Source organism: Heterodontus francisci, chromosome 26 (assembly GCF_036365525.1).
Source record: "Heterodontus francisci isolate sHetFra1 chromosome 26, sHetFra1.hap1, whole genome shotgun sequence".
Lineage (NCBI taxonomy): Eukaryota > Metazoa > Chordata > Chondrichthyes > Heterodontiformes > Heterodontidae > Heterodontus > Heterodontus francisci.
In genome coordinates, this window is record NC_090396.1 from 10,365,670 (window position 1) to 10,391,866 (window position 26,197).

Genomic DNA, 26,197 nt, shown 5'->3' on the forward strand with positions numbered 1-26,197 from the left:
AGCCACGGTATTTATATGGCTACTCCAGTTCAGTTTTCGGTCAGTGGTAGCCCCTAGGATGTTGATAGTGGGGGATTCAGCGATGGTAATGCTGTTGAATGTCAAGGGGAGATGGTTAGATTCTCTCTTGTTGGAGATGGTCATTGCCTGGCACTTGTGTGGTACAAATGTTACTTGCTACATATCAGCCCAAGCCTGGATAATGTCCAGGTCTTGCTGCATTTCTACACAGACTGCTTTGGTTTTTGAGGAGTCGCGAATGGTGCTGAACATTGTGCAATCATCAGCGAACATCCCCATTTCTGACCTTATGATTGAAGGAAGGTCATTGATGAAGCAGCTGAAGATGGTTGGGCCTAGGACACTACCCTGAGGTACTCCTGCAGTGATGTCCTGGAGCTCAGATGATTGACCTCCAACAACCACAACCATCTTCCTTTGAGCTAGGTATGACTCCAACCAGCGGCGAGTTTTCCCCCTGATTCCCATTGAGTCCAGTTTTGCTAGGGCTCCTTGATGCCATGCTCGGTCAAAGGCTGCCTTGATGTCAAGGGCAGTCACTCTCACCTCACCTCTTGAGTTCAGCTCTTTTGTCCATGTTTGAACCAAGGCTATAATAAGGTCAGGAGCTGAGTGGCCCTGGTGGAACCCAAACTGCGCATCACTGAGCAGGTTATTGCTAAGCTAGTGCTGCTTGATGGCACTGTTGATGACACCTTCCATTACTTTACTGATGATTGAGAGTAGACTGATGGGGCGATAATCGGCTGGGTTGGACTTGTCCTGCTTTTTGTGTACAGGACATACCTGGGTAATTTTCCACATTGCCGGGTAGATGCCAGTGTTGTAGCTATACTGGAACAGCTTGGCTAGGGGCGCGGCAAGTTCTGGGGCACAGGTCTTCAGTACTATTGCCGGAATATTGCCAGGACCCATAGCCTTTGCAGTATCCAGTGCCTTCAGTCGTTTCTTGATATCACACGGAGTGAATCGAATTGGCTGAAGTCTGGCATCTAATGCTGGGGACTTCAGGAGGGGGCCGTGATGGATCACCAACTCGGTACCTCTGGCTGAAGATTGTTGCAAATGCTTCTGCCTTATCTTTCGCACTGATGTGCTGGGCTCCCCCATCATTGAGAATGGGGATATTTGTGGAGCCACCTCCTCCAGTTAATTGTTTACTTGTCCACCACCATTCACGACTGGATGTGGCAGGACTGCGGAGCTTAGATCTGATCTGTTGATTATGGGATTGCTTAGCTCTGTCTATTGCATGCTGCTTTTGCAGTTTGGCATGCAAGTAGTCCTGGGTTGTAGCTTCACCAGGTTGACACCTCATTTTGAGGTATGCCTGGTGCTGCTCCTGGCATGTCCTCCTGCACTCTTCATTGAACCAGGGCTGGTCTCCTGACTTGATGGTAATGGTAGAGTGGGGGGATATACCAGGCCATGAGCTTACAAATTGTGGTTGAGTACAATTCTGCTGCTGCTGATGGCCCACAGCGCCTCATGTATGCCCATTTAGCACGGTGATAGTGCCACACAACACGATGGACGGTATCCTCAATGTGAAGGCAGGACTTTGTCTCCACAAGGACTGTGCGGTGGTCATTCCTACCAATACAGTCATGGACAGAAGCATCTGCGTCAGGCAGATTGGTGAGGACAAGGTCAAGTATGATTTTCCCTCATGTTGGTTCTCCCACCACCTACTGCATACCCAGTCTAGCAGCTATGTCCTTTGGGACTCGGCCAGCTTGGTCAGTAGTGGTGCTACCGAGCCACTCTTGGTGATGGACATTGAAGTCCCCCACCCAGAGTACATTTTGTGCCCTTGCCACCCTCAGTGCTTCCTCCAAGTGGTGTTCAACATGGAGGAGTACTGATTCATCAGCTGAGGGAGGCAGTAGGTGGTAATGAGTAGGAGGTTACATGGCCCATGTTTGACCTGATGCCATGAGACTTCGTGGGGTCCGGAGTCGATGTTGAGGACTCCCAGGGCAACTCCCTCCCTACTGTAGACCACTGTGGTGCCGCCACCTCTGCTGGGTCAGGACATATCCAGGGATAGTGATTGCAGTGTCTGGGACATTGTCTGTAAGGTATGATTCCGTGAGTATGACTATGTCAGGCTGTTGCTTGACTAGTCTATGGGACAGCTCTCCCAACTTTGGCACAACCCCCCAGATGTTAGTAAGGAGGACTTTGCAGTGTCGACAGGGCTGGGTTTGCCGTTGTCGTTTCCGGTGCCTAGGTCGATGCCGGATGGTCCGTCCGGTGTCATTCCTTTTTATTGACTTCATAGCGGTTAGGTACAATTGAGTGGCTTGCTAGGCCGTTTCAGAGGGCATGTAAGAGTTAACCACATTGCTGTGGGCATGACATCACATAACCACATCACATGTAGGCCAGACCAGGTAAGGACAGTAGATTTCCTTCCCTAAAGGACATTAGTGAACCAGATGGGTTTTTACAACAATCGACAATGGTTTCATGACCGTCATTAGACTAGCTTTTAATTCCAGATTGATTAATTAGATTCAAATTCTACCTTCTGCTGTGGTGGGATTCGAACCCATGTCTCCAGATCAATACCCTGGGTCTTTAGGCTACTAGTCCAGTGATAATACCACTACGCCACCGCCTCCCCTTAGGAGTGACAGGAAACAAAGAGTAGTGGCTAATTGATGTTTTTCAGGCTGGAGGAAGGTTTGCAGTGGAGCTCCTCAGGGGTCAGTATTGGCGCCTTTGCTTTTGCTGATATATATGTTAATGACCTAAACCTGCAGGGCACAATTTCAAAGTTTGCAGATGATATGAAACTTGGAAGCATTGTGAACTGTGAGGAGGATAGTGTAGAACTCCAAAAGGACATAGACAAGTTGATGGAATGGGTAGACATGTGGCAGATGAAGTTCAATGCAGAGAAATGTGAAGTGTCTCATTTTGGTGGGGAGAACATGGAGAGAGTAATATAAAATAAAGGGTACAATTCTAAAGGGGATGCAGGAGCAGAGGGACCTGGGTGTATATGTGCATAGTCATTGAAAGTGGCAGGACAGGTAGAGAGAGCGGTTAATAAAACATACAATATCCTGAGCTTTATTAATATGGGCATAGAGTGCAAGAGCAAGGAAGCTATATTGAACTTGTATCAGACACTAGTTTAGCCTCAGCTGGAGTATTGCGTCCAGTTCTGGGTGCCGCACTTTAGGAAAGATGTGAGGGCAGTGGAGAGATTACAGAAAAGATTCACGAGAATGGTTCCAGAGATGAGGACATCACCATCCCCAGGTATGTCCTGTCCCATCGGCAGGACATTTTCAGCAGAGCTGGCAGCACAGTGGTCTACTGTAGGGAGGGAGTTGCCCTGGGAGTTCTCAACATCGACTTCAGACCCCATGAAGTGTCTTGGCATCAGGTGAAACATGAGCAACAAGACCTTCCACTGATTACAACCTAGTGCCCCCCCACCCCCACTGATGAATCAGTACTCCTCCATGTTGAACACCACTTGGAGGAAGCACTGAAGGTGGCAAGGGCGCAGAGCTGGCCGAGTCCTAAAGGACATAGCTGCCAGACTGGGTCTGCGGCAGGTGGTGAGGGAATCAGCAAGAGGGGAAACATACTTGACCTTGTCCTCACCAATCTGCCTGTCACAGGTACATTGATCCATGACAGTATTGGTAGGAGTGATCACCGCACAGTCCTTGTGGAGACAACGTCCTGTCTTCACATTGAGGATGCCCTCCATTGTGTTGTGTGGTACTACCACCGTGCGAAATGGGATAGATTCAAACAGACCTGGCAATGCAAAATTGGGCATCCATGAGGCGCTGTGGGCCATCAGCAGCAGCAGAATTGTACTCAACCACAATTTGTAACCACATGGCCTGGCTTATTCCCCGACTCTAACATTACCATCAAACTAGGGGATCAATCCTGATTCAATGAAGAGTGCAGGAGGGCATGCCACGAACAGCACCAGGCATATCTCACAGTGAGGTGTCAACCTGGTGAAGCTACAACCCAGGACCACTTGCAAGCCAAACATTGTAAGCAGCATGCGATAGACAGCGTTAAGCAATCCCACAACCACATGATCAGATTTAAGCTCTGCAGTCCTGCCACATCCAGTCGTGAATGGTGGTGGACAATTGAACAACTAACAGGAGGCAGTGGCTCCATAAATATCTCCATCCTCAATGATGGGGGAGCCCAGCACATCAGTGTGAAAGATAAGGCTGAAGCATTTGCAACAAACTTCAGCCAGAGGTACCGAGTGAATGATCCATCTCGGCCTCCTCCTGAAGTCCCCAGCATCACAGATGCCAGACTTCAGCCAATTCAATTCATTCCGGGTAATATCAAGAAACGACTGAAGGCACTGCAAATCCTGACAACATTCCGGCAACAGTACTGAAGACCTGTGCTCCAGAACTAGCCATGCCCCTAGCCAAGCTGTTCCAGTACAGCTACAACACTGGCATCTACCCTGCAAAGTGGAAAATTGTCCAGGTATGTCCTGTACACAAAAAGCAGGACAAATCTAACCCGGCCAATTACTGCCCATCAGTCAATCATCTCAGCCTCCAGGACATCACTGCAGGAGTTCCTCAGGGTCATGTCCTAGGCCGAACCATCTTCAGCTGCTTCACCAATGGCCTTCCTTCAATCATAAGGTCAGAAGTGGGGATGTTCGCTGATGATTGCACAATGTTCAGCACCATTCGCGACTCCTCAGATACTGAAGCAGTCTGCAGGACACATGCAGCAAGACCTGGACAATGTCCAGGCTTAGGCTGATAAGTGGCAAGTAACATTTGTACCACACAAGTGCCAGGCAATGACCATCTCCAACAAGAGAGAATCTAACCAGCTCTACTTGACATTGCGATTGCTGAATCCCCCACTATCAACATCCTGGGGGTTACCATCGGCCAGAAACCGAAATGCAGTCATCATATAAATACCATGGCTACAAGAGCAGGTCAGAGACTAGGAATCCTGCAGCGAGTAACTCACCTCCTGACTCCCCAAAGCCTGTCCACCATCTACAAGGCACAAGACAGGAGTGTGATGGAATACTCTCCACTTGCCTGGATGGGTGCAGCTCCAACAACACTCAAGAAGCTCAACACCATCCAGGACAAAGCAACCCGCTTGATTGGCACCCCATCCACAAACAGTCACTCCCTCCACCATCGACACACAGTGACAGCAGTGTGTACCATATACAAGATGCACTGCAGCAACTCATCAAGGCTCCTTCGACAGCACCTTCCAAAACTGTGACCTCTACCACCTGGAAGGACAAGGGCAGCAGATGCATGGGAACATCACCACCTCACCTGCAAGTTCCCCTCCAAGCCACACATCATCCTGACTTGGAAATATATTGCTGTTCCTTCACTGTCACTGGTTCAAAATCCTGGAACTCCCTTCCTAACAGCACTGCGGGTGTACCTACCCAACATGGACTGCAGCGGTTCAAGTAGGCATGTCACCACCACCTTCTCAAGGGCAATTAGTGAAGGGCAATAAATGCTGGCCTAGCCAGCGACACCCACATCCCCATAAAATGATTTTTTTTTAAAATGAGGAACTTCAAGGAGCATTCACTCAGCAATAAACTGATTACTGAGTGACTCCAGACCTCTTACAGCCTTGGCCCAAACATGGACAAATATGCTGAATTCCAGAAGTGACGTGAGAATGACTTCTCTTGACATCAAGGCAGCATTTGGTCAAGTGTTGCATCAATGAGCCATCATAAAACTGAAATCTTTGAGAATCTTGGGATGTTTCATTCAGTTAAAGGTGTGATATAGATGCAAGTTCTTGTTTTTATTGTTATTGGAGGCTAATCATTTCAGCCCCAAGACATTGCTGCAAGAGTTCCTTAGGGCAACCATCTCCAGCTGCTTCATCAATGACCTTCCTTTCATCTGAATTGGGGATGTTTGCCGATAATTGCAGTGTTTCGTTCCATTCGCAACTCCTCAGATATAGAAGCAGTCTCTGGAACAACATTCAGTTTTGGGCTGATAAATGGCAAGTAACATTTGTGCCACACAAGTCCTAGGCAATGATCATCTCCAATGAGAGAGTCTGGCCACCTCCCCTTATATTCATTGGCATTATCATTGTCAAATCCCTCACCATCAACATCCTGGTGGTCACCATTGATCAGAAACTTATCTGGACCTGTCATATAAATACTGTTACTACAAGAGCAGGTCAGAGGCTGAGTATTCTGCAGCAAGGTGACTTTATTCTCCAAAGTCTTTCTACTATATACAAAGGTATGTCAGGAACGTGATGGAACCCTAGCCACTTGCCAGGATGAGTACAGCTCCAACAGCACTCAAAAAGCTAGGCACTATCCAGGACAAAGCAGCCCACTTGATTGGCACTCCATCCACCATCGGTGCGCTGTGGCAGCATTGTGTACTATGTTATGAAAGCCCCACACGCCAAATGGGAACTATTAATTTCATTGTTTGGAACTTTGCCTGAGACTTTTACTGGAAATTGTTACAAATAACTTTTTAAAAAAGAACAGCTAGCAGCCAAGATGGCCACACTAATTTGCATATGAATCATCAACAGAGTAGACTGGAGACAAACATAAACAGGAAATGCTGGAGTCACTCAGCAGGTCTGGCAGCATCTGTGGAAAGAGAAGCAGAGTTAACGTTTGGGGTCAGTGACCCTTCTTCGGAACCGGTCACTGACCCGAAACGTTAACTCTGCTTCTCTTTCCACAGGTGCTGCCAGACCTGCTGAGTGACTCCAGCATTTCTTGTTTTTGTTTCAGATTTCCAACATCCGCAGTATTTTGCTTTTATATTACTGGAGACAAATATGATTGACTCAACCTAGCCAGAACAATGGGGTGCTCTCTGATTCAATTACCTGAGATGGCCTTATCAATGCGGTCGTCAAGGGCCATTGACACCTGTTGACTTTGAAATAGCCAACCCTGCACCAAGTATGTCTGGACAGCCTGAGGGGAGAGCCTTGAATTTCAGATAAAATTTCACAAGAACCTCACCTAAAACACAAAAGAGGTGGTAATGTCATGTGACTGCTTGTGCAACTCTGGGAGATTGTGAGTTGTGACTCAGACGGCAGAGCAGTAACTAAGCCATCAAGGGAACAGCTGTCTCTGTCTCTCTCTCTCTCCAGTAAAGATCCAGAGAAGCCTCAGCTGCAGTTGGTAAAGCCAAATCTACAGACCACCCCATCCAATCAACAACTCGGATATAAGGGTCAAAGCCCCCTCTTCTGTCTTCCGGATCCTGAGAAGCAAGTCTGCAACTGTGCACGTGGCCCAGCAAGTACTTCAGGCCCACAATTTCAACTGAGGACTCTGGGATTGATGAACAGTATTTAAATTCCATTTATTTCAGTCTCTACTCCAACCACACAACTCTGTTTTCCCTCTGTAATCTATTTGAGCGTGTGTGTCTCGTGTGAATGTGAGCATGGATGTGTAGCGTATTTTAGTAACTTTAACCGGTTTAGAGTGACAGGGTAATAAACTTACATCTTTCTTGTTTAAGCTTAAGAAAACCTGGCTGATTGGTTCTTTGACAAATATATTAGAGGAATAGGAGCAAGCGCTCACTGAGGTGGTAAGTTTAATCACTGTGTTAAAAAAGAATAAACCCTGTTGCAGTTAAACCAGAGAAGGGGCGAAAGGGGAGCCTGAGACCCTTCCTCACCTGGTCGTAACAACAAACTACAAGATGCACTGCAGCAACTTGCCAAGGCTCCTTCGACAGCACCTTCCAAACCCGCTTCCTCTTCCACCTAGAAGGACAAGGACAGCAAATGCATGGGAATACCACCATCTGGAGGTTCCCCTCCAAGTCACACACCATCCTGACTGGGAACTATATTGCCATTCCTTCATCATGGATGGGTCAAAATCCTGAAACTTCCTCCATAAATCAGTGTGGGAGTACCTACACCACATGGACTGCAGTGACTCAAGAAGGCAGCTCACCACTTCTCAAGGCAACTAAGGATGGGCAATAAATGCTGGCCTTGCCTGCACACCTGCATTCCATGAATAAATAAATAAAAATCCATGAACAGCAATGAGATACATGACTGGATAATCCATTTCAGAGATGTTGGTTGAAGGATTTCCACTGGTTAGCAACCAGGATAGACTAAGGATTATCATTAGAATAGTGAAAGAAGAACTTTGAAGAAATATTTTACAGCTGCATTCACAACTGTCTAACCTTTGGCCCTGCATTTACCATGGCATTTCTGCAGCTACCAATCTGCTTAATAGCACCTTCATCTCCATTTTTCATGCCCTCGACCCATTAAAACCATTACCCTCTCTTACCCCAGTTGTTTCCCTTGTACAGCCCTCATCTCTGATCCCTAAAGGCCAATGGCTCAGACTTGAATATCTATAGTGGATTATTGATTTAACCACTCAATGGCAGTTCTGGCTGGACCACATAAAGCCCTATTGGATTCTACTTTTTTCTGCCAAAACTGCTCACTATTCCAGGATCATCGTGGAATGCAGCGATAACTTACGGCTTCTGTTCATCACTAAAAGTCATCTTCTTAAACCCTGTCTCCTCCATCGTCCCCTTCGCCAACTAGTTCAAGGAGCTTGTGGAGTTCTTTATGGCGAAGATTGAGACCATTCAACTGCTTCTGCTGCTTCTCTCCCTTTCCCAGGACACTGGGCAAAATTTCCACAAAGGTTTTCCCCTCCCCTGAACACTTCTTTCTCTAGTTTCTCTCTTACCTGTCCTCATGCTGTCTCCAAGCTCATCTTGTCCATGAGACCCACCTCCTGCTCCCTAGACCCTATTCTCACTAAACTGCTGATGATCCAACTCCCTTTCCTGGCCCACATATAGAAACATAGAAAATAGGAGCAGGAGTAGGCCCTTCGGGCCTGCTCCACCATTCAAAAAAGATCATGGCTGATCATCTAGTTCAATACTCTGCTCCCGCTTTCTCCCCATATCCCTTGGCATTAAGAAATACATCTATGTCCTTCTTGAATATATTTAATGACTTGGCTTCCACTGCCTTCTGCAGTAGAGAATTCCACAGGTTCACCACCCTCTGAGTGAAGAAGGTTCTTCTCATCTGTGTTCTAAATGGCATATCCCATATCCCGAGACTATGACCCCTGGTTCTGGACTCCCCAGCCTTTGGGAACATCCTCCCTGCATATAGCCTGTCTAGTCCTGTTAGAATTTTATAGGTTTCCATGAGATCCCCTCTCATTTTTCTAAACTCTCGTGAATATAGGCCTAGTTAACCCAATTTCTCGGCACAGTGGTTAGCACCGCAGCCTCACAGCTCCAGCGACCCGGGTTCAATTCTGGGTACTGCCTGTGCGGAGTTTGCGAGTTCTCCCTGTGACCGCGTGGGTTCTCGCCGGGTGCTCTGGGTTCCTCCCACAGCCAAAGACTTGCAGGTTGATAGGTAAATTGGCCATTATAAATTGCCCCTAGTATAGGTAGGTGGTAGGGGAATTGTGGGGATGTGGTAGGAATATGGGATTAATGTAGGATTACTATAAATGGGTAGTTGATGGTCGGCACAGACTCGGTGGGCCGAAGGGCCTGTTTCAGTGCTGTATCTCTAAATAAATAAATAAAACAAATAAATACATCAGTGCTGCCATCTCAGGAATCAGCCTAGTACATCTTCTTTGCGCTCCCCCCATGGCAAGAACATCCTTCCTCATATAAGGAGACCAGAATTGCACACAGTACTCCAGATGTGGTCTCACCAAGGCCCTGTATAACTTCAGTAAGACATCCTTGCTCCTGTACTCAAATCCTCTTGCAATGAAGACCAACGTACCATTAACTTTCCTAACTGCTTGCTGCACCTGAATGCTTGCTTTCAGTGACTGGTGTACAAGAACACTCAGGTCTCGTTGGACCTCCCCTTTACCAATCTATCACCATTCAGATAATTACCTACCTTTCTGTTTTTACAACCAAAGTGGATAACCTCACATTTATCCACATTATACTGCATTGCCATGCATTTGCCCACTCACCCAACTTGTCGAAATCACATTGGAGTCTCCTTGCATCCTCTTCACAGCTCACATTTCTCTGCCCGCGCCCCCCCCCCCCCCACCCCCCAGCTTTGTGTCGTCTACAAACTTGGAAATGTTACATTTCGTTCTCTCACTCAAGTCATTAATGTATATTGTAAATAGCTGGGGCCCAAGCACTGATCCCTGTAGTACCCTACTAGTCACTGCCTGCTACCCAGAAAAAAGATCCGTTTATTCCTACTCTCTGTATCCTATCTGTCAACCAATTCTCAATCCATAATCCATGCCAGTATATTACCCCAATCCTATGTGCTTTAATTTTGCACACTAACCTCTTATGTTGGACCTTATCAAAAGTTTTCTGAAAATTCAAATACACCACATCTACTGGTTCTCTACTAGTTACATCCTCAAAAACTCCAGCAGTTTTGTTAAGCATGATTTTCCTTTCGTAATCCTATGCTGACTTTGTCCAATCCCGTTTATGCTTTCCAGGTGTTCTGCTATCACATCCTTTATAATCGACTCCAGCATTTTCCCCACTACTGATGTAAGGCTAACTGGTCTGTAATTCCGTTTTTTCTCTCCCTCCTTTTTTAAATAGTGGGGTTACATTTGCCACTCTCCAATCTGTAGGAACTCCTCCGGAGTCCATAGAATTTTGGAAGTTGACCACCAATGCATCCACTAGATCCAGGGCCACTTCCTTTAGTACTCTGGGATGTAGAGTATCAGGCCTGGGGATTTGTCAGCCTTTAACCCCATTAATTTCCCTAGCACTATTTTTTTTTACTAGTACTGATTTCCTTCAGTTCCTCCCTCTTATTAGACCCTTGGTTCCCTAACATTTCTGGGAGGTTATTTGTGTCCTCCTTTGTGAAGACAGAGCCAAAGTATGTGTTTAATTGTCATTTCTTTGTTCCCCATTATAATTTCCCCTGTTTCTGACTGTAAGGGACCTACATTTGTCTTCACTAATATTTTTCTCTTCACCTATTTATAGAAGCTTTTACAGTCAGTTTTTATGTTCCCCGCAAGTTTACTCTCATACTTTCCCCCGCTTAATCAGCCTCTTTGTCCTCCTTTGCTGAATTCTAAACTGCACCCAATCCTCAGGTTTGCTGTTCTTTCTGGCAATTTTGCCTCCTCTTTGGATCTAATGCTATCTCTAATTTCTTTTGTAAGCCACGGTTGAGCCACCTTTCTGGTTTTATTTTTGCACCAGACAGGAATGAATAATTGTTATAATTCATGCACACATTCTTTAAATATTATCCATTGCCTATCTACCATCAACTTTTAGTAAAGTTCCCCAATCTACCAAAGTCAACTCACGCCTCATACCTTCATAGTTTCCTTTATTTAGATTCAGGACCCTAGTTTTAGATTCAACGACTTCACTCTCCACCTTAATGAAGAATTCTATCATGTTATGGTCGCTCCTCCCCAAGGGACCCCGCACATCAGGATTGTTAATTAATCCTTTGTCATTGCACAATTCCCAGTCTAGAATAGCCTGTTCTCTAGTTGGTTCCCTAACGTATTGGTCTAAAAAAACTGTCACGTACACACTCCAGGAAATCCTCCACCACTGTATTATTGGTAATTTGGTTTGACCAATCAAGATGTAGATTAAAGTCACCCATGATTACACTTGTACCCTTGTTGCATGCATCTCTAATTTCTTGTTTAATGCCATCCCTTACATCTCAACTACTGTTTGAGGGCCTATAGACAACCCCCAACAACATTTTCTGCCCCTTGATATTTCTATACAGATTCCACATCATGATTTTCCAAGTCATTATCCTTCCTCACTATTGCAGTGATTTCCTCCTTTACTAACAACGCTACCCCACCTCCTTTACCTTTTTGCCTGTACTTCCTAAATATTGAATACCCCTGGATGTTCAGTTCCCATCGTTGCTGACCCTGCAGCCATGTCTCCGTAAGCGCAACTATATCATAACCGTTTATATCTATTTGCGCTGTTAATTCATCTACCTTATTGTGAACACGCCGCTCATTAAGACACAATGCCTTTAGACTTGTCTTTTTAACATTGTTAGTCATCTTAGTTTTATTTTGCACTATGGCCCCATTATTAGCTGATGTTGCTATTGTTTCCCTCTCCTTAGATACTATCCCCCTCTACTTCAAATCTGTTGTCATCACCTGTACCCTCAAATAACTCACACACCTCAAGTGTGTATCTAATTGTTAAATAAATGTGATGAGGGACTCTGCCTCTACCACCCATTCAGGCAATGAGTTTCAGACACCAACCTCCCTCTGAATGAAAACATCTCAGTTTCCCTCTAATTCTTCCATGAATTACTTTAAATCTATGCCTCCTGCTTATTGACCTCTCTGCTAATGGAATTAGATAATTCCTATCCACTCTAAGCCCCTCATAATTTTATACACCTCAATTAAATCTCCCTTAGCTTCCTGTGTTCCTAAGAAAGCAACACAAGCCTATCCAATCTTTCCTCATACCTAAAATTCTCCATTCCTTGTAGAATATTTGTAAGTCTTTTCTGTACCCCCTCTCTAGTGTGGCTCACATCTTCCTGCAATGCAGTGACCAGACTGTATGTCGTACTCTAGCTGCGGTCAAACTAATGTTTTAGTAGTTCAAGTATGAACTCTCTCTTTCTATACTCTAGGCCTCTGCCAATAAAGGAAAGTATTCCATATGCCTTCTTGACCACATTATCTATCTGTCCTGCGACTTTCAGGGATCTGCAGACATGCACTCCAAGGTCCCTGTGTTCCTCTACACTTCTCAGTATCATATCACTTATTGTCTATTCCCTTGCCTTGTTTGACCTCGTGAAATGCATTATTTCATGCTTCCCTGGATTGAATGCCATTTTTCTGCCCACCTGACTCATTAATATCTTCCTGCAGTCTACAGATTTCTTCTTCACTATTAACCGCATGGCCAATTTTCGTATCATCTGCAAACTTCTTAAATTTGCTCTCTTCAATAAAATCTAAATCATATATATATTTACATATATACACGCACTATAAACAGCAAGGGACCCAGTACTGAGCCCTGTGAAACAGCCCTCCAGTTACAAAAACACCCCTCAGCCATAACCCTTTGCTTTTTGCAACTATGCCAATTTTGGATCCAACTTGCCACTTTTCCTTGGCTTCTGTGAGCTTTTAATTTACTGATCAATGTGCCTTGTTAAAATCCATATAGACTACCTCAAATATGCTACCATCATCGTCAGCCCGCCTTGTTAGTTACTCAAAAAATTCAATCAAGTTTGTCAGACACAACCTTCCTTTAACAAATCCATGTGGACTGTACTTGACTCACTTACAAGAATGTTAAAAACCTTAATTCCTCCCACACTTTGTTTATTCCATTCAATACATTACACTCCTCCTCTAAGTACAAAGTCTGCTTTGTTCCTTTCTTTTGTGAAAACGGAGACAAAATATTCATTAAGAACCATTCCCACATCTTGTGCCTCATCCAGAAGTCCCCAGCTTCACCAATGCCAGGCTTTAGCTACTTTGATTGACTCTAGGATATCAAGAAACAGCTGAAGGCACTGGCTACAGCAAAGGCTATGGGTCCTGACAACATTCTGGCTGTAGGACTGAAGACTTGTGCTGCAGAACTAGCCGTGACCCTGTCCAAGCTGTTCTCGTCCAGCTACAACACTGGCGTCTACCTGACAATGTGGAAAATTGCCCAGGTATATCCTGTTCACAAAAAGCAGGATAAATCCAATCTGGCCAATTACAGTCCTATCAGTCTACTCTCAAAGTGATGGAAGGTGTCATAGTGCTATCAAGCAGCACTTAGTCAGCATTAACCTGCTCACCGATGCTCAATTTGGGTTCCACAGGGGGCCACGACTCCAGACAGACAATCCAGCCTTTGTCCAAATATGGACAAAAGAGCTGAATTTCAGAGGTGAGGGTAATTGCCCTTGACATCAAGGCAGCATTTGAGTGAGTATGGCATCAAGGAGCCTTAACAAAATTGAAGACAATGGGAATCGGGGGAAACACTCAACTGATTGGAGTCATACCTAGCACAAGGGAAGGTGGTTGTGCTTGTTGGAGGTTAATCATCTCAGCCCCAGGTCATGGCTGCAGGATTTCTCCAAGGTGTTGGCCTAAGCCTTACCATCTTCAGCTGCTTCAATGACTTTTCCTCCAACATAAGATCAGAAGTGGGGCTGTTCACTGATGGTTGTAGTTCAGTACCATTCACAACTCTTCAGATATTGAACCAGTCCATGCCCACATGCAGTAATACCTGGACAACATTCAGGTTTGGGCTGGTAAATGACATGTAACATTCGCGCCACACAAGTGCAAGGCAATGATTGTTTAGAGATACAGCACTGAAACAGGCCCTTCGGCCCACCGAGTCTGTGCCGACCATCAACCACCCATTTATACTAATCCTACACTAATTCCATATTCCTACCACATCCCTACCTGTCCCTATATTTCCCTACCACCTACCTATACTAGGGGCAATTTATAATGGCCAATTAACCTATCAACCAACAAGTCTTTGGCATGTGGGAGGAAACCGGAGCACCCGGAGAAAACCCACGCAGACACAGGGAGAACTTGCAAACTCCACACAGGCAGTACCCAGAATTGAACCTGGGTCGCTGGAGCTGTGAGGCTGCGGTGCTAGCCACTGTGCCGCCCCTTGCAAACTCCACACAGGCAGTACCCAGAATTGAACCTGGGTCGCTGGAGCTGTGAGGCTGCGGTGCTAACCACTGCGCCACTGTGCCTCCAACAAGACAGAATTTAACCATATCCCTATTGCTGAATCCCCACCATCAATATTCTGGGGAAATCACCATTGAATAGAAACTTAACTGGAACAGCCATATAAATACTGTGGTTACAAGAACAGGTCAGAGTCTGGGAATCTCTGCGGCAAGTGGATCATCTCCTGACTCCCCAACGCCTGTCTGCCATCTATAAGGCATAGGTCAGGAGTGTGATGGAATACTCTGCACTTGGCTAGATGACTGCAGGTCCAATACCACTCGGGAGACTCGACACCATAAGACAAAGTTTGATCAGCACCCCATCCACCACCTTAAATAAAGACTCACTCCCTTCATCACCGGCGCACTGTGGCAGCAGTGTGTGCCATCTACAAGATGCGTTGTAGCAACTGTCCAAGGTTCCTTCAACAGCGTCTTGCAAACACACAACCTCTTCCACCTAGAAGAATAAGGGTAGCATACACATGGGAACATTCCCCTCCAGGTCACACACCACCCTGACTTAGATATGACCATATGAATTAGGAGCAGGAGTCGGCCACTCGGTTCCTCGAGCCTGCTTCGCCATTCAACAAGATCATGGCTGATCTGACTGTAACCTCAACTCCACATTTCTGCCTACCTCTGATAACCTTTCACCCCCTTGCTTATCAAAAATCTATCTACCTGTGCCTTAAAAATATTCAAAGACTCTTCTTCCACTGCCTTTTGAGGAGAGTTCCAAAGACTCACGACCCTTTGAGAGAAAAAATATGTCCTCACCTCTGTCTTAAATGGATGACCCCTTATTTTTAAACAGTGACCCCTAGTTCTAGATTCTCTCAAGAGGAAACTTTGAACTATATCGTAGTTCTTTCACTGTCACTGGGTCAAAATCCTGTAACTCCCTCCCGGACAGCACTGTGGGTGTACCTACACCACATAGACTGCAACGGTTCAGGAAGGCAGCTCACCACTACCTTCTCAAAGGCAATTAACGATGGGCAATAAATGCTGGCCTAGCCAGCGATGCTCACATTCCACGAATTAATTTTTAAAAAACATTACCTTTTTGGTCTCTAATTGGTCCTACTCTTTCCTCAGTTATCCTCTTGCTCGTTAAGTATTTATAAAACATCTTTGGGTTTTTCTTATTTTTAGTTGCCGATATTTTGTCATACCCTCTTTGCTTTCCTAATTTCCTTTTTAATTTCACCCCTGCACTTTCTATGCTCCTACAGGCTTTCTGCAGTATTGAGATCTTGGCATCTGACATACATTTTCTTTAATTTATCCTAATCTGTTCTTTGGTATCCAGGGGGTTCTAGACTTGAGTCTCACCCTTTCTTTGTGAGACAATATTTATTCTGAACCCTCTTTAGATCCTTGTTAACTGTCTCCCACTGCTGACACTGGTCAATAACCTTCCATCAGATTAAATAGAACATAAAACAGTACAGCACAGTACAGGCCCTTCGGCCCACGATGTTGTGCCGAACCTTTAACCTACTCTAGGATCAAACTACCTACATACCCTTCATACTACCATCATCCATGTACCTATCCAAGAGTCGCTTAAATGTCCCTAATGTATCTGCTTCTACTACCACCGCTGGCAGTGCATTCCATGCACCCACCACTCTCTGTGTAAAGAACCTACCTCTGACATCTCCCTGAAACCTTCCTCCAATCACCTTAAAATTATGCCACCCTGGGAAAAAGTCTCTGGCTATCCACTCTATCTATGCCTCTCATCATCTTGTACCCCTCTATCAAGTCACCTCTCATCCTTCTTCGCTCCAATGAGAAAAGCCCTAGCTCCCTCAACCTTTCTTCGTAAGACATGCCCTCCAGTCCAGGCAGCATCCTGGTAAATCTCCTCTGCACCATCTCTAAAGCTTCCACATCCTTCCTATAATGAGGCGACCAGAACGGAACACAATATTCCAAGTGTGGTCCAACCGGGGCTTTATAGAGCTGCAGCATAACCTCGCGGCTCTTAAACTCAATCCCCCTGTTAATGAAAGCCAACACACCATACGCTTTCTTAACAACCCTATCAACTTGGGTGGCAACTTTGTGAGCGATCTATGGACATGGACCTCAAGATCCCTCTGTTCCTCTGTACACTACCAAGAATCCTGTCTTTAAGCCTGTATTCTGCATTAAAATTCGACCTTCCAAAATGAATCACTTCACATTTTTCCAGGTTGAACTCCCTCTGCCACTTCTCAGCCCAGCTGTGCATCCTGTCAATGTCCCGTTGCAACCTACAACAGCCTTCCACACTATCCACAACTCCAGCAACCTTCGTGTCATCGGCAAACTTGCTAACCCAGCCTTCCACTTCCTCATCCAAGTCATTTGTAAAAATCACAAAGAAACTATGTTTCTCTCTCGCCACAGCTGCCAAATCTTTCCAGCATTTCCTGTTTTTATTTGATTTCCAGCTTCCGCAGTATTTTGCATTTGTATTCTTCCTCTTGATGGACAGCATGTAGATATGAAATAGAGGGATAGATCGTTGGGGGAACCACAGAGGTAACAACACAGGAGTGGGAAGAGAGGCCATTGCAAGTAATTCCCTGGCTATTACTGGATAGATAAAAATGGAACCAGAAAGGGGCAGACACACACAGCTGGATGATGGAGGAAAGGTGTTGGAGGAAGATGGTGTGGTCAGTGTAGAAAGCTGAAGGCAGGTTGAGAAGGATGAAGAGGAATACCATAGATTGTAGCACACGTGTATAAGAGGACCCCATTTTTCTGGTCCTAAAAATCATGTTTTTGCATAGACTCGGCATATAAGTCGACCCCCTTTGCTGCCGCGACATGCCATGCTCGCATTAATAGCCTCAATTTTTCATCCCACAAGTGCATGCTTTACTTACCTTATAACTGGACACAAGGGATCAAGCAGGTGATATGGGCTATGCTGTGCATATTTGAGAGAGTTTAAGACACGGTCACACAGAGCAGACCCCGCGTGGTGAACAAAGGGAAATGCGTCCTCCAGCAAAACGAATGAAGTAGGAAGCTGGTTTCAAACTAAAAGTCGTAGCATTTGCTAACTTGTCAAGTAACTGTGCTGCAGCAAGAGAATTTGGTGTTAGTGAAAAACTGGTACGAAAACAGAAGAAGGAATCTGCCCCTCCGCCCTGAAGATGATGCCCAAGACCAAATGCACCATGAGAACAAGGGCCAGTTACTGACCTGATCTTGAGAAGCAAATATCGGAATAGGTCCTCAACAATCGTCAGAATGGTTACATCTTCACCAGAAATGCAATGCATATATATGCACTTAAGTGGGCTAAATCAAACCCTGAGTCGAGCAAAGATTTCAGAGCAACAACTAGTTGGTGGAGCCACCTGATGGATCAAAAATGCCTAGTTGCAGCAGAAGACCAAGATTGCTCAGAGTCTACCAAAGACTGATGCCAAAATTACCAGTTTCCAGCAAGTCATCATCAGACAGTGACAAAATTACGAGTACTCATTATGCCACATATCGCCCCTGTGGGATTTTTGGAACTTCCCCAGCCCTCTGCAGTTGTACAGAGTTGCTTTCTCCCCTTAGTTTCTCCAGTCTCCATGGACTGCTCTGGGCCCTCTGGGTACAATACTGTGCTTTCTGCCAAGTCTTTGCCTAGCAATAGGTCTACCCCTTGCATGGGTAAACTCTGAATGATTCCAACTGTTACTGCCCCGTGACCAAATTACTCTGTAGGTAAATTTTAACGAAGGGAACCTTCAAGAATTTACCGGTAAGCCCTTGTACTAATACTGTGGTATTTATTCTGTTTTCCAGTGACATTTCTGTCAGTTTGGCTGCCAGTAGGGTTTGAGAACAGTCGGTATCCCTGAGGATGGTTATCTCTTTGTCTGGTGCCAGGGACACAAAAGCAGTCATTTTTCCTTTGTGCAAAAAGTTCTGATATGTGCTCTGCCCTTGTGTTATTAGAACACAGGCTTATAACCTTCAAAGCCAAAAACACAGGCTTGACTGCAGCACCTCCAGCTGGTTTTTTGGCATACCAACAATTGGCCTGGACATGCCCAGATTTGCCACACTGGACATGTCCGCAGGGCCCTACTGGTTTATCCTCGGGGTTCCTTTTAAAAGTTGGTGACTGCTCTGGTTTTCCTTCCCTGCTCTCCTTTTCTCTCGAGTCCATTTCTGCTTCCTCTGCATTCCTGCTGTCTCTCCCTAGATTATCCGAGCCGCTAGACCCAAATTTATTCAGAGTTAGGGATTTATGTATTAATTCGTAATCATCGGCCATTTGTTTGCAGCTTCCTTACTCTTGTGACTCTTTGTTCTTCAATGTGGGTCCTTATGCTACTTGGGATGCTAGTTTTAAATTCTTTCAGCAACAATCATTTCTCTCATTTTCATATGACAGTTCGAGCTTGAGAGATCGTATCCAGCGATCGAAAGCCATATGTTTGTTTTTTTTAAATTCAAGTTCAGTCTGTGTGGGTCTTTTCCGGGTGTGTCTGAATTTCTGCCTATATGCTTGCGGTATCAGCTCTCATGCATTTAGAATTTCAGTTTTAATTTGCTCATAATCAGAGGAACTTTCTTCTGATAACAGGGGAAAAGCTTCATGAGCCCGACCCACGAACTCGCCTGGCAGAATCCGAATTTCTTTTGGCCATTTAAGCCTGGTAGCTATTTTCTCAAATGAGGTAAAATATGACACAAGCTCCTGCTCATTAAATTTTGCACTAGTCTTGAGTGTCTCAGCACATCAAAGTTTTGCTCTGAATTGGGGATAAGGTTTGTGTGCTCGCAGCATTTTCATTTTGAATTTGCAGTCTCTGTAACTCAAACCTTCTTGCTGCTTCCTCTCTTTGCATCTCGCTTTCCTCTTTTTTTCCTTCTGAAACTCCCTTTCTTCCTTTTGAAATTGCAGCTCTTCTTAACTGGATTCTAGCTAAAGTTATTTTTTCAGACTCTGATTGTAGGATTTCTTCTTCTAGTTCAGGGGTATGTTTAAAATGGTTAGCTTGACTTTCACCAGTTCAGGTTTCTTTGCTTTTTGTCTGAAACTGACTCCCACCCCTGTAGCTAAGCTTTTGAAATATTCAACACTTAATTTGTTTTACTTATCATGGGATCTATCTCCCTGCTCTACAAACTCCTTAGCATTAAGTGTGGCCAATTGTTTTGTTTCTAGCACCATCAAGAAAAAAACAGAAGGATACAAGAAAACCTGTTTATTTTCCCACAATTTTAGACGTCAATTTTCCTCCTGTTTTCCAAATCTCTTATTTGTCTGGAAGTTCAGATACTGGCTTCAAGCCCCCAATTTGTTATGGCCACGTGGTGTGACGTGGGTGGTTCCCACTGTTCAACACCCCATCTGATCACAGCAAGTGTATTTGTATTAGAGTTTAACCCCTTGGTATTTTATTTTTTCAAATAAACAGCGACAGGTTTTCCTGTACGTTTTAAAAACAAAGTAATTTGTTTATTGATTGCTATGTCTTATCCCAAAATTGTCGCAACCTCATTCACTCACACATTCGTTTGCACACACACAAGAAGAAATATATGGAGGGAAAGAGGTAGGTGTTTTTTTGTGGGGGAGGAGAGTTACAATAAACCTATTGAATTCGTTTGAGATTCAAAGTCCAGATAGATATAGGCCCATGGTGATTGAAGGTTCTCTCTTGAAGGTTCTGTTGAAATTGGTGGGTTATTCCTAGCTCTCTCTGCTGTATAATGTAGATGTTATAATTTTTCCAGCAAGGCATGTGCTTTCTGGAATGGCAGCGTTCTCATTAGGAGACATTCTGGTTTCTTACCCATGGTGGTTGCACAATGGCCCAAGACGTGGCTACTTCACTCCTTTGTTTTAGATGAAGACATTCAGTTTATTTATTTAGAGATACAGCACTGAAACAGACCCTTCGGCCCACCGAGTCTGTGCCGACCATCAACCAGCCATTTATACTAATCCCATACTCCTACCATATCCCCCTACCTATACTAGGGGCAATTTATAATGGCCAATTTACCTATCAACCTGCAAGTCTTTGGCTGTAGGAGGAAACCGGAGCACCCGGAAAAAACCCACACAGTCACAGGGAGAATTTGCAAACTCTACACAGGCAGCACCCAGAATCAAACCTGGGTCGCTGGAGTTGTGAGGCTGCGGTGCTAACCACTGCGCCACTGTGCCACCCAAATTCTGGAATGTTTTTTGGATAGGTGTGAAATGGGTTTCATTAACACCTTTTGGCCTTGAAGATTTGTTCTGTGCCTTTGTCAGACTATTTGAATACACAAAAGTTAATCTCCTTCTCTCCGGTGGCCATTTTGGACCGTTCATTTTTTAAAAATAAAGGTTTGTTTTAAAAAGACAAAGCTTCTTTTTGTACAATTCTGCAGAGTTACTCCGTGGATGCTTTGTCATTGCACCTGCAATGTGTGTGACAACATGGTCTGTCACACCGGATGTCATGATGACTTTGATAAGGACCGATTCAATCATGCAGCAGGACGGAAACCGTTCAGACATGGAAAGATTTGGAATGTGACACTTTGAAGAAAGGGAGGTTGGAGATTGCACTTTGAGTAGTTTGCAAGTGCACAGGGGTCAAGGATAAGTTTTGTGAGGAGGCAGGTGATGACAACAAATTTGAAGGGCAGGAGGACAGTATTTGAGGAGAATAAACAGTTAACAATATCAGCTAACATGGGAACCAGGAAGGGAAGTTGGGTAGCCAGCAGTTTGGGAGTAAGCTCAAGGGAGCAGGAAGTGGGTCCCATGAACGAGATGAGCTTGAAGTGAGTATGAGGGAAGAGAGGAGAGAAACTAGAGTAAGATCCAAGTTCAGGGCTATGGCAACGGCAACCTTGGCGAAAGTTTGGCCCCCTGAGCTTGTGACATGGAGGGCAGAAGCAGAGGCAGCTGAACGGATGGGCTCAATCTTAGTGACAAGAAGTCCATGAGCTCTCTCACATGTTGGAGGTGATGATAGGAGACAGGGTTTGGTGGGGGGGGGGGGTGGGGGAGTGGTGGGGGGGGGAGTGATTGTTGGGGGGGGGAAAGGGGTTTAAAAAAAAGTGGAAAAGAAAAAGCCTGGGTTATCTTTGCATTCAGGATGATACCGGAAAGCCGGAAATGATGATCACGAGCTGATGATCATGAGTCTGTATTCCTTGGACATAAGGGAGCAGAGATAAGGGTGGTACAAGGAGGACTGACCAGGTTGAAAGAGTAATGGCGCTGGTGATGGTATGATTGCGCAGAAATGCCATGATGAATAGAGCCAAAGGCTCAATCCTCAGGAATATCATCCAAAAATACATCAGTTTACGCATGTATGCTGATGACTCAGTTCTACCTCTGATCTCTCCACTGCCTGATTTGTCACAGCTTGTCCAACATTTCATGCTGGATGAGTAGAAATTTCCTCCAGCTAAATATTGGGAAGACAGAAACTATGTCCCTTGTCCTGCCAGAAACTCAGTTCCCTAGCCACTGATTTCATCCCTCTCCCAGGCAACTGTGAGGCTGAACTGTACAGTTCACAACCTTGGTGAGATGTTTGACATTGAGATGAGCTTCCAACCACATATCCACTTCATCACCAAGTTTGCCTATTTCCACCTCTAACATCACCAGAGCCTGCCCATCCCTCGGCTCATAAGCTGTTGAATACCTCATCCATGCCTTTGTCACTTCTAGACTTGACTATTCCGATGCTGTCCTGGCCAGCCTCCATCTTTCACCCTGCAGTTCAAGGGTAATTAGGGAAGGGCAATAAATGGTGGCATAGTCAGCCATGTCCACATCCCAAAAACGAATAAAAAAACCAAGCTGATCCAAAACTCTTATCCTAAATTGCACCAAGTCTTGTTTACCCCATCACCCCATTTGCTTGCTGACCTACATACCAAGGTCCAGCAACATCTCAGTTTTTAAATTCTTATCCTTGTTTTCAAATACCTTGATAGCCTCAACCCTCCCTGTCTCAAATCTCTTGCGGCCCTAACCCTCCAAAATCTCTCTGCTGTTCCAGTTTTGGCCTCTTGCACATTCCCATTGGCAACACCATCATTGGCAGCTATGCCTTCAACTGGTCCCTAAGCTCTGGAATTCCCTCCCTAAATCTCTCTAGCTCTCCACCTCTCTTCCCTTAAGAAAAGCCTTAAAGGGCCACTTCATTTACCTCTTCTGACCACCTGTCCTAATGTGCCTTATATTGCTCAGTGTCAAATTGTATTTGATAAGTGTCTTGGGATGGTTTATTACATTAAAGGCACTATATAACTAGAAGTTGTTTTCTACAGAGTGTTATTAGAACTTGGAATTCTTGGATTAGGTTTCTGTTCACTTTGGAAATATGCATTTCATTTTACTGGGTGGTTATTGAGACAGAGACGTATATAATATAACAGAGCTTTGAGTATAATATCTTTTCAAATTGTTAAAGAGGAAAAGCTAGTAAGTGGGGAGGAGCAAAATCAGCCAGTGCTCCCACCCCTCATAACTATCCAGGGCACCCAGCTGAAAAGTACAAGTGTACTCCATGAGTAATGAACAGGACAGAGCTCAGTCAAACTACTAACAATATCTGTTCAGGTTCATATAAGAAAAATGACTTGGGTGAGCTTTGGGGGCAGCAGGGGTGTCATTCGACATTTATGGTGCAAAACAAGGTGGAGGAGAGAATAGTGGAAAAAAAATAATAGTACATATTTAGTTGAAGTCAGTAAAAGACTGAATTGCCAGACAAGAAAAGATGAAGATCCATCTAATTGAAATTGTGACTAAATGCAGCAATTAATTGAATTTGTTTCTCCTTTATGTGTCTGGTAGCTGCATGCTCCCCGGTTGCCGTTAAAGGTAATTCCCGTCAGCAGCAGAATGGTTATTCGTAAACCAAAAGCTAAGAAAGAAATGACAGTGAAAAAGCTTATAGCCAAACCTGCTCCACGTGTGGATGAAGTGAAAACCATGGACTATTCAGGTTAGTTATAGTTCATGAAACTGGGTGAAGTGAGATCCCTGTTCTTTTTTCTATAGGATCCCTACCCTCCTTATTCAAAGGTATCATAATGGTGAATTGAGTTGGTGTGGGAGTGTGCCACTCAAACCAGTACCTAGCACTGGGGACTGCTGGAAGTGATGACACTTCAAAGGAGAGCAGTCCAGACCATGGCACTGATGAGCAAGGGGCTGCATGGCTGGGAAACAAAGCATAGAAATGTAGTCTTCATATGAGATTCCATAGTTAAAAGGGTTAGGAGGACAGACAAGTGTTTCTGTAACCATTGTGAAACTTGCATGCTGTGTTGCCTCCCTGGTGCCAGGGTAAAGGACATCACCAAGAGAGTGCAGAATATTTTGCAGGGGGAATGGAGTAAGCTAGAAGTTGTGCCACATTGATACCAATGAGATAGAGAGGGCAAGTATTAATGGCCTGTGGTCAGACTTACAGGAGCTAGGGAGGAAGTTTAAAAAGTAGGACCTTGAAGTGAATAATCTCTGGATTACTCCCAGTGTCATGTGCCAGCGAGAGTAGAAAGATAGGGAGGATCAATGCATGGCTTGCAGAAAGGTGCAGGAGGGAGGTCTTCAGATATTTGGGGCATTGGGACCATTTCTGGGGCAGGAGACATCTATTCAAAAGGGACAGGTTGCACCTCAACAGGACTGAGACCAATATCCTTCCTGGGAGGTTCATAAGTGTGGTTGATGAAGGTTTAAACTAAATTGGTAGGGGAATGGGCACCAGCATATGGAAGAAGAAAAGTAGAAGGAAAAATTTCTTTACTCAGAGTGAATCTATGGAATTCTCTACCCCAGAGGGCTGTGGAAGCTCAGTCATTGAGTTTGTTTAAAGCAGAGATTGACAGATTTCTAAATACAAATGACATGAGGATAATGTGGGAAATAGGCATTGAAGTGGATGATCAACCATGAGTTAACGTTTCAGGTCAGTGACCCTTCTTCAGAACCTGTGAGGGTGGTGGAAGTGGAGATAATCAATGATTTCAAAAAGGAAATTGGATGGCACTTGAGGGAAATAAACTTGCAGGGCCAAGGATAGAGCGGAGGAATGTTATTGATTGCTGGTGCTCTGTACAGCATGGACTCAATGAGCCAAATGGCCTCCTCTGTGCCATAATGACTCCATGTGCTAGTACTCTAGAGTGGCAATACACATTTACCCAAATATAGAATAGGATAACATTAGTGTAAAGGGAAAGTGTCATGGTCCTGCAGTTTTTTTTCGGAAATATGCGGTTTGCCTTTAAGGTTTGCAAGGGATCATTATTACTTTAAGAACCAGCAAGCCTCAGGAGTTACAGAAAGGTACATTTTCGGTTGCCGTTGGAAACAGCCATTTGGAGACTGCGATTCAGAGGGTGCATTCTCGTTACCATCGAAACAGCCACTGGGAGTGAGTCTCATATGATACATTTGTTACAGTTCAGTTTTGAACTGGCTTTTAGTTTTCAGTTTGCTCTAACAGAGCACACAGACACAGACAGCTGTGGTGTTTAGCACTTGAAAAAAGAACTCTCAACCATTTAAACTGAAGGAATAGGATTCTTGTCTGGTAATTATTATCTCTCAAAATTCTAAAAAAGTCAAGCCAAAACAGAGATCTCTGGTAATTTAAATTGAAGAAAGGGAAGATAGACTGTGACAATCTTTTATCTCTCAAAAACTCTAAAGTCAGCTTGATTCTATTGAAAGTGTTTTCAAAGTCATTAATTGTTGAAATTCACTGGAGAAGGAAAGCATCACCTACTGCTGAAGTTAGACTACGATCTGTTCTACTCTGGATGAACCTATTTTCCTCCCGCATCGGACGACTGTGAGGACTTCAAGCAACATTCTGTGAGGACTTCAAGCAACATTGGACTGTAAATTTGCGAGGACTCTAATTTTTTCTATTTTAAATGTTGTTTATATCTTCATAGTGTTTAAGAATTTAGTTCTTCTAATTAAAGACTTAATTTAATTACCTCCATCCCGCACCAGGATGGTTTGAGGGCTCTCCGCTTCTTCCTTGAACAGAGGCCCAACCAGCCCCCATCCACCACCACCGTCCTCCGTCTGGCTGAACTTGTTCTCACATTGAACAACTTCTCCTTCAACTCCACTCACTTCCTTCAAGTAAAAGGTGTTGCTATGGGTACCCGCATGGGTCCTAGTTATGCCTGTCTTTTTGTGGGATATATCGAGCATTCTTTGTTCCAGTCCTACTCAGGCCTCCTCCCCCAACTCTTTTTCCGGTACATTGATGACTGTATCGGTGCCATTTCCTGCTCCCGCCCCGAACTGGAAAAACTTATCAACTTTGCTTCCAATTTCCACCTTTACATGGTCCAT

At 44.7% G+C, this 26,197-nt stretch overlaps 1 protein-coding gene across 4 annotated transcripts in view; it reads left to right on the top strand.

Moving 5' to 3' along the window:
* The window catches only part of mycbpap (mycbp associated protein), a 330,021-nt gene that overhangs the window by 43,954 nt on the left and 259,870 nt on the right, over positions 1-26,197 (top strand). For all 4 annotated transcript variants that reach the window (XR_010977536.1, XM_068057785.1, XM_068057786.1 and 1 more), the window contains exon 3: positions 23,672-23,822. Coding sequence is in view for 3 of the 4 variants with exons in the window: in XM_068057785.1 (XP_067913886.1) it covers positions 23,672-23,822 (151 nt within the window). In the remaining variant the exon portion in view is untranslated. The remainder of the gene's footprint in view (positions 1-23,671; positions 23,823-26,197) is intronic.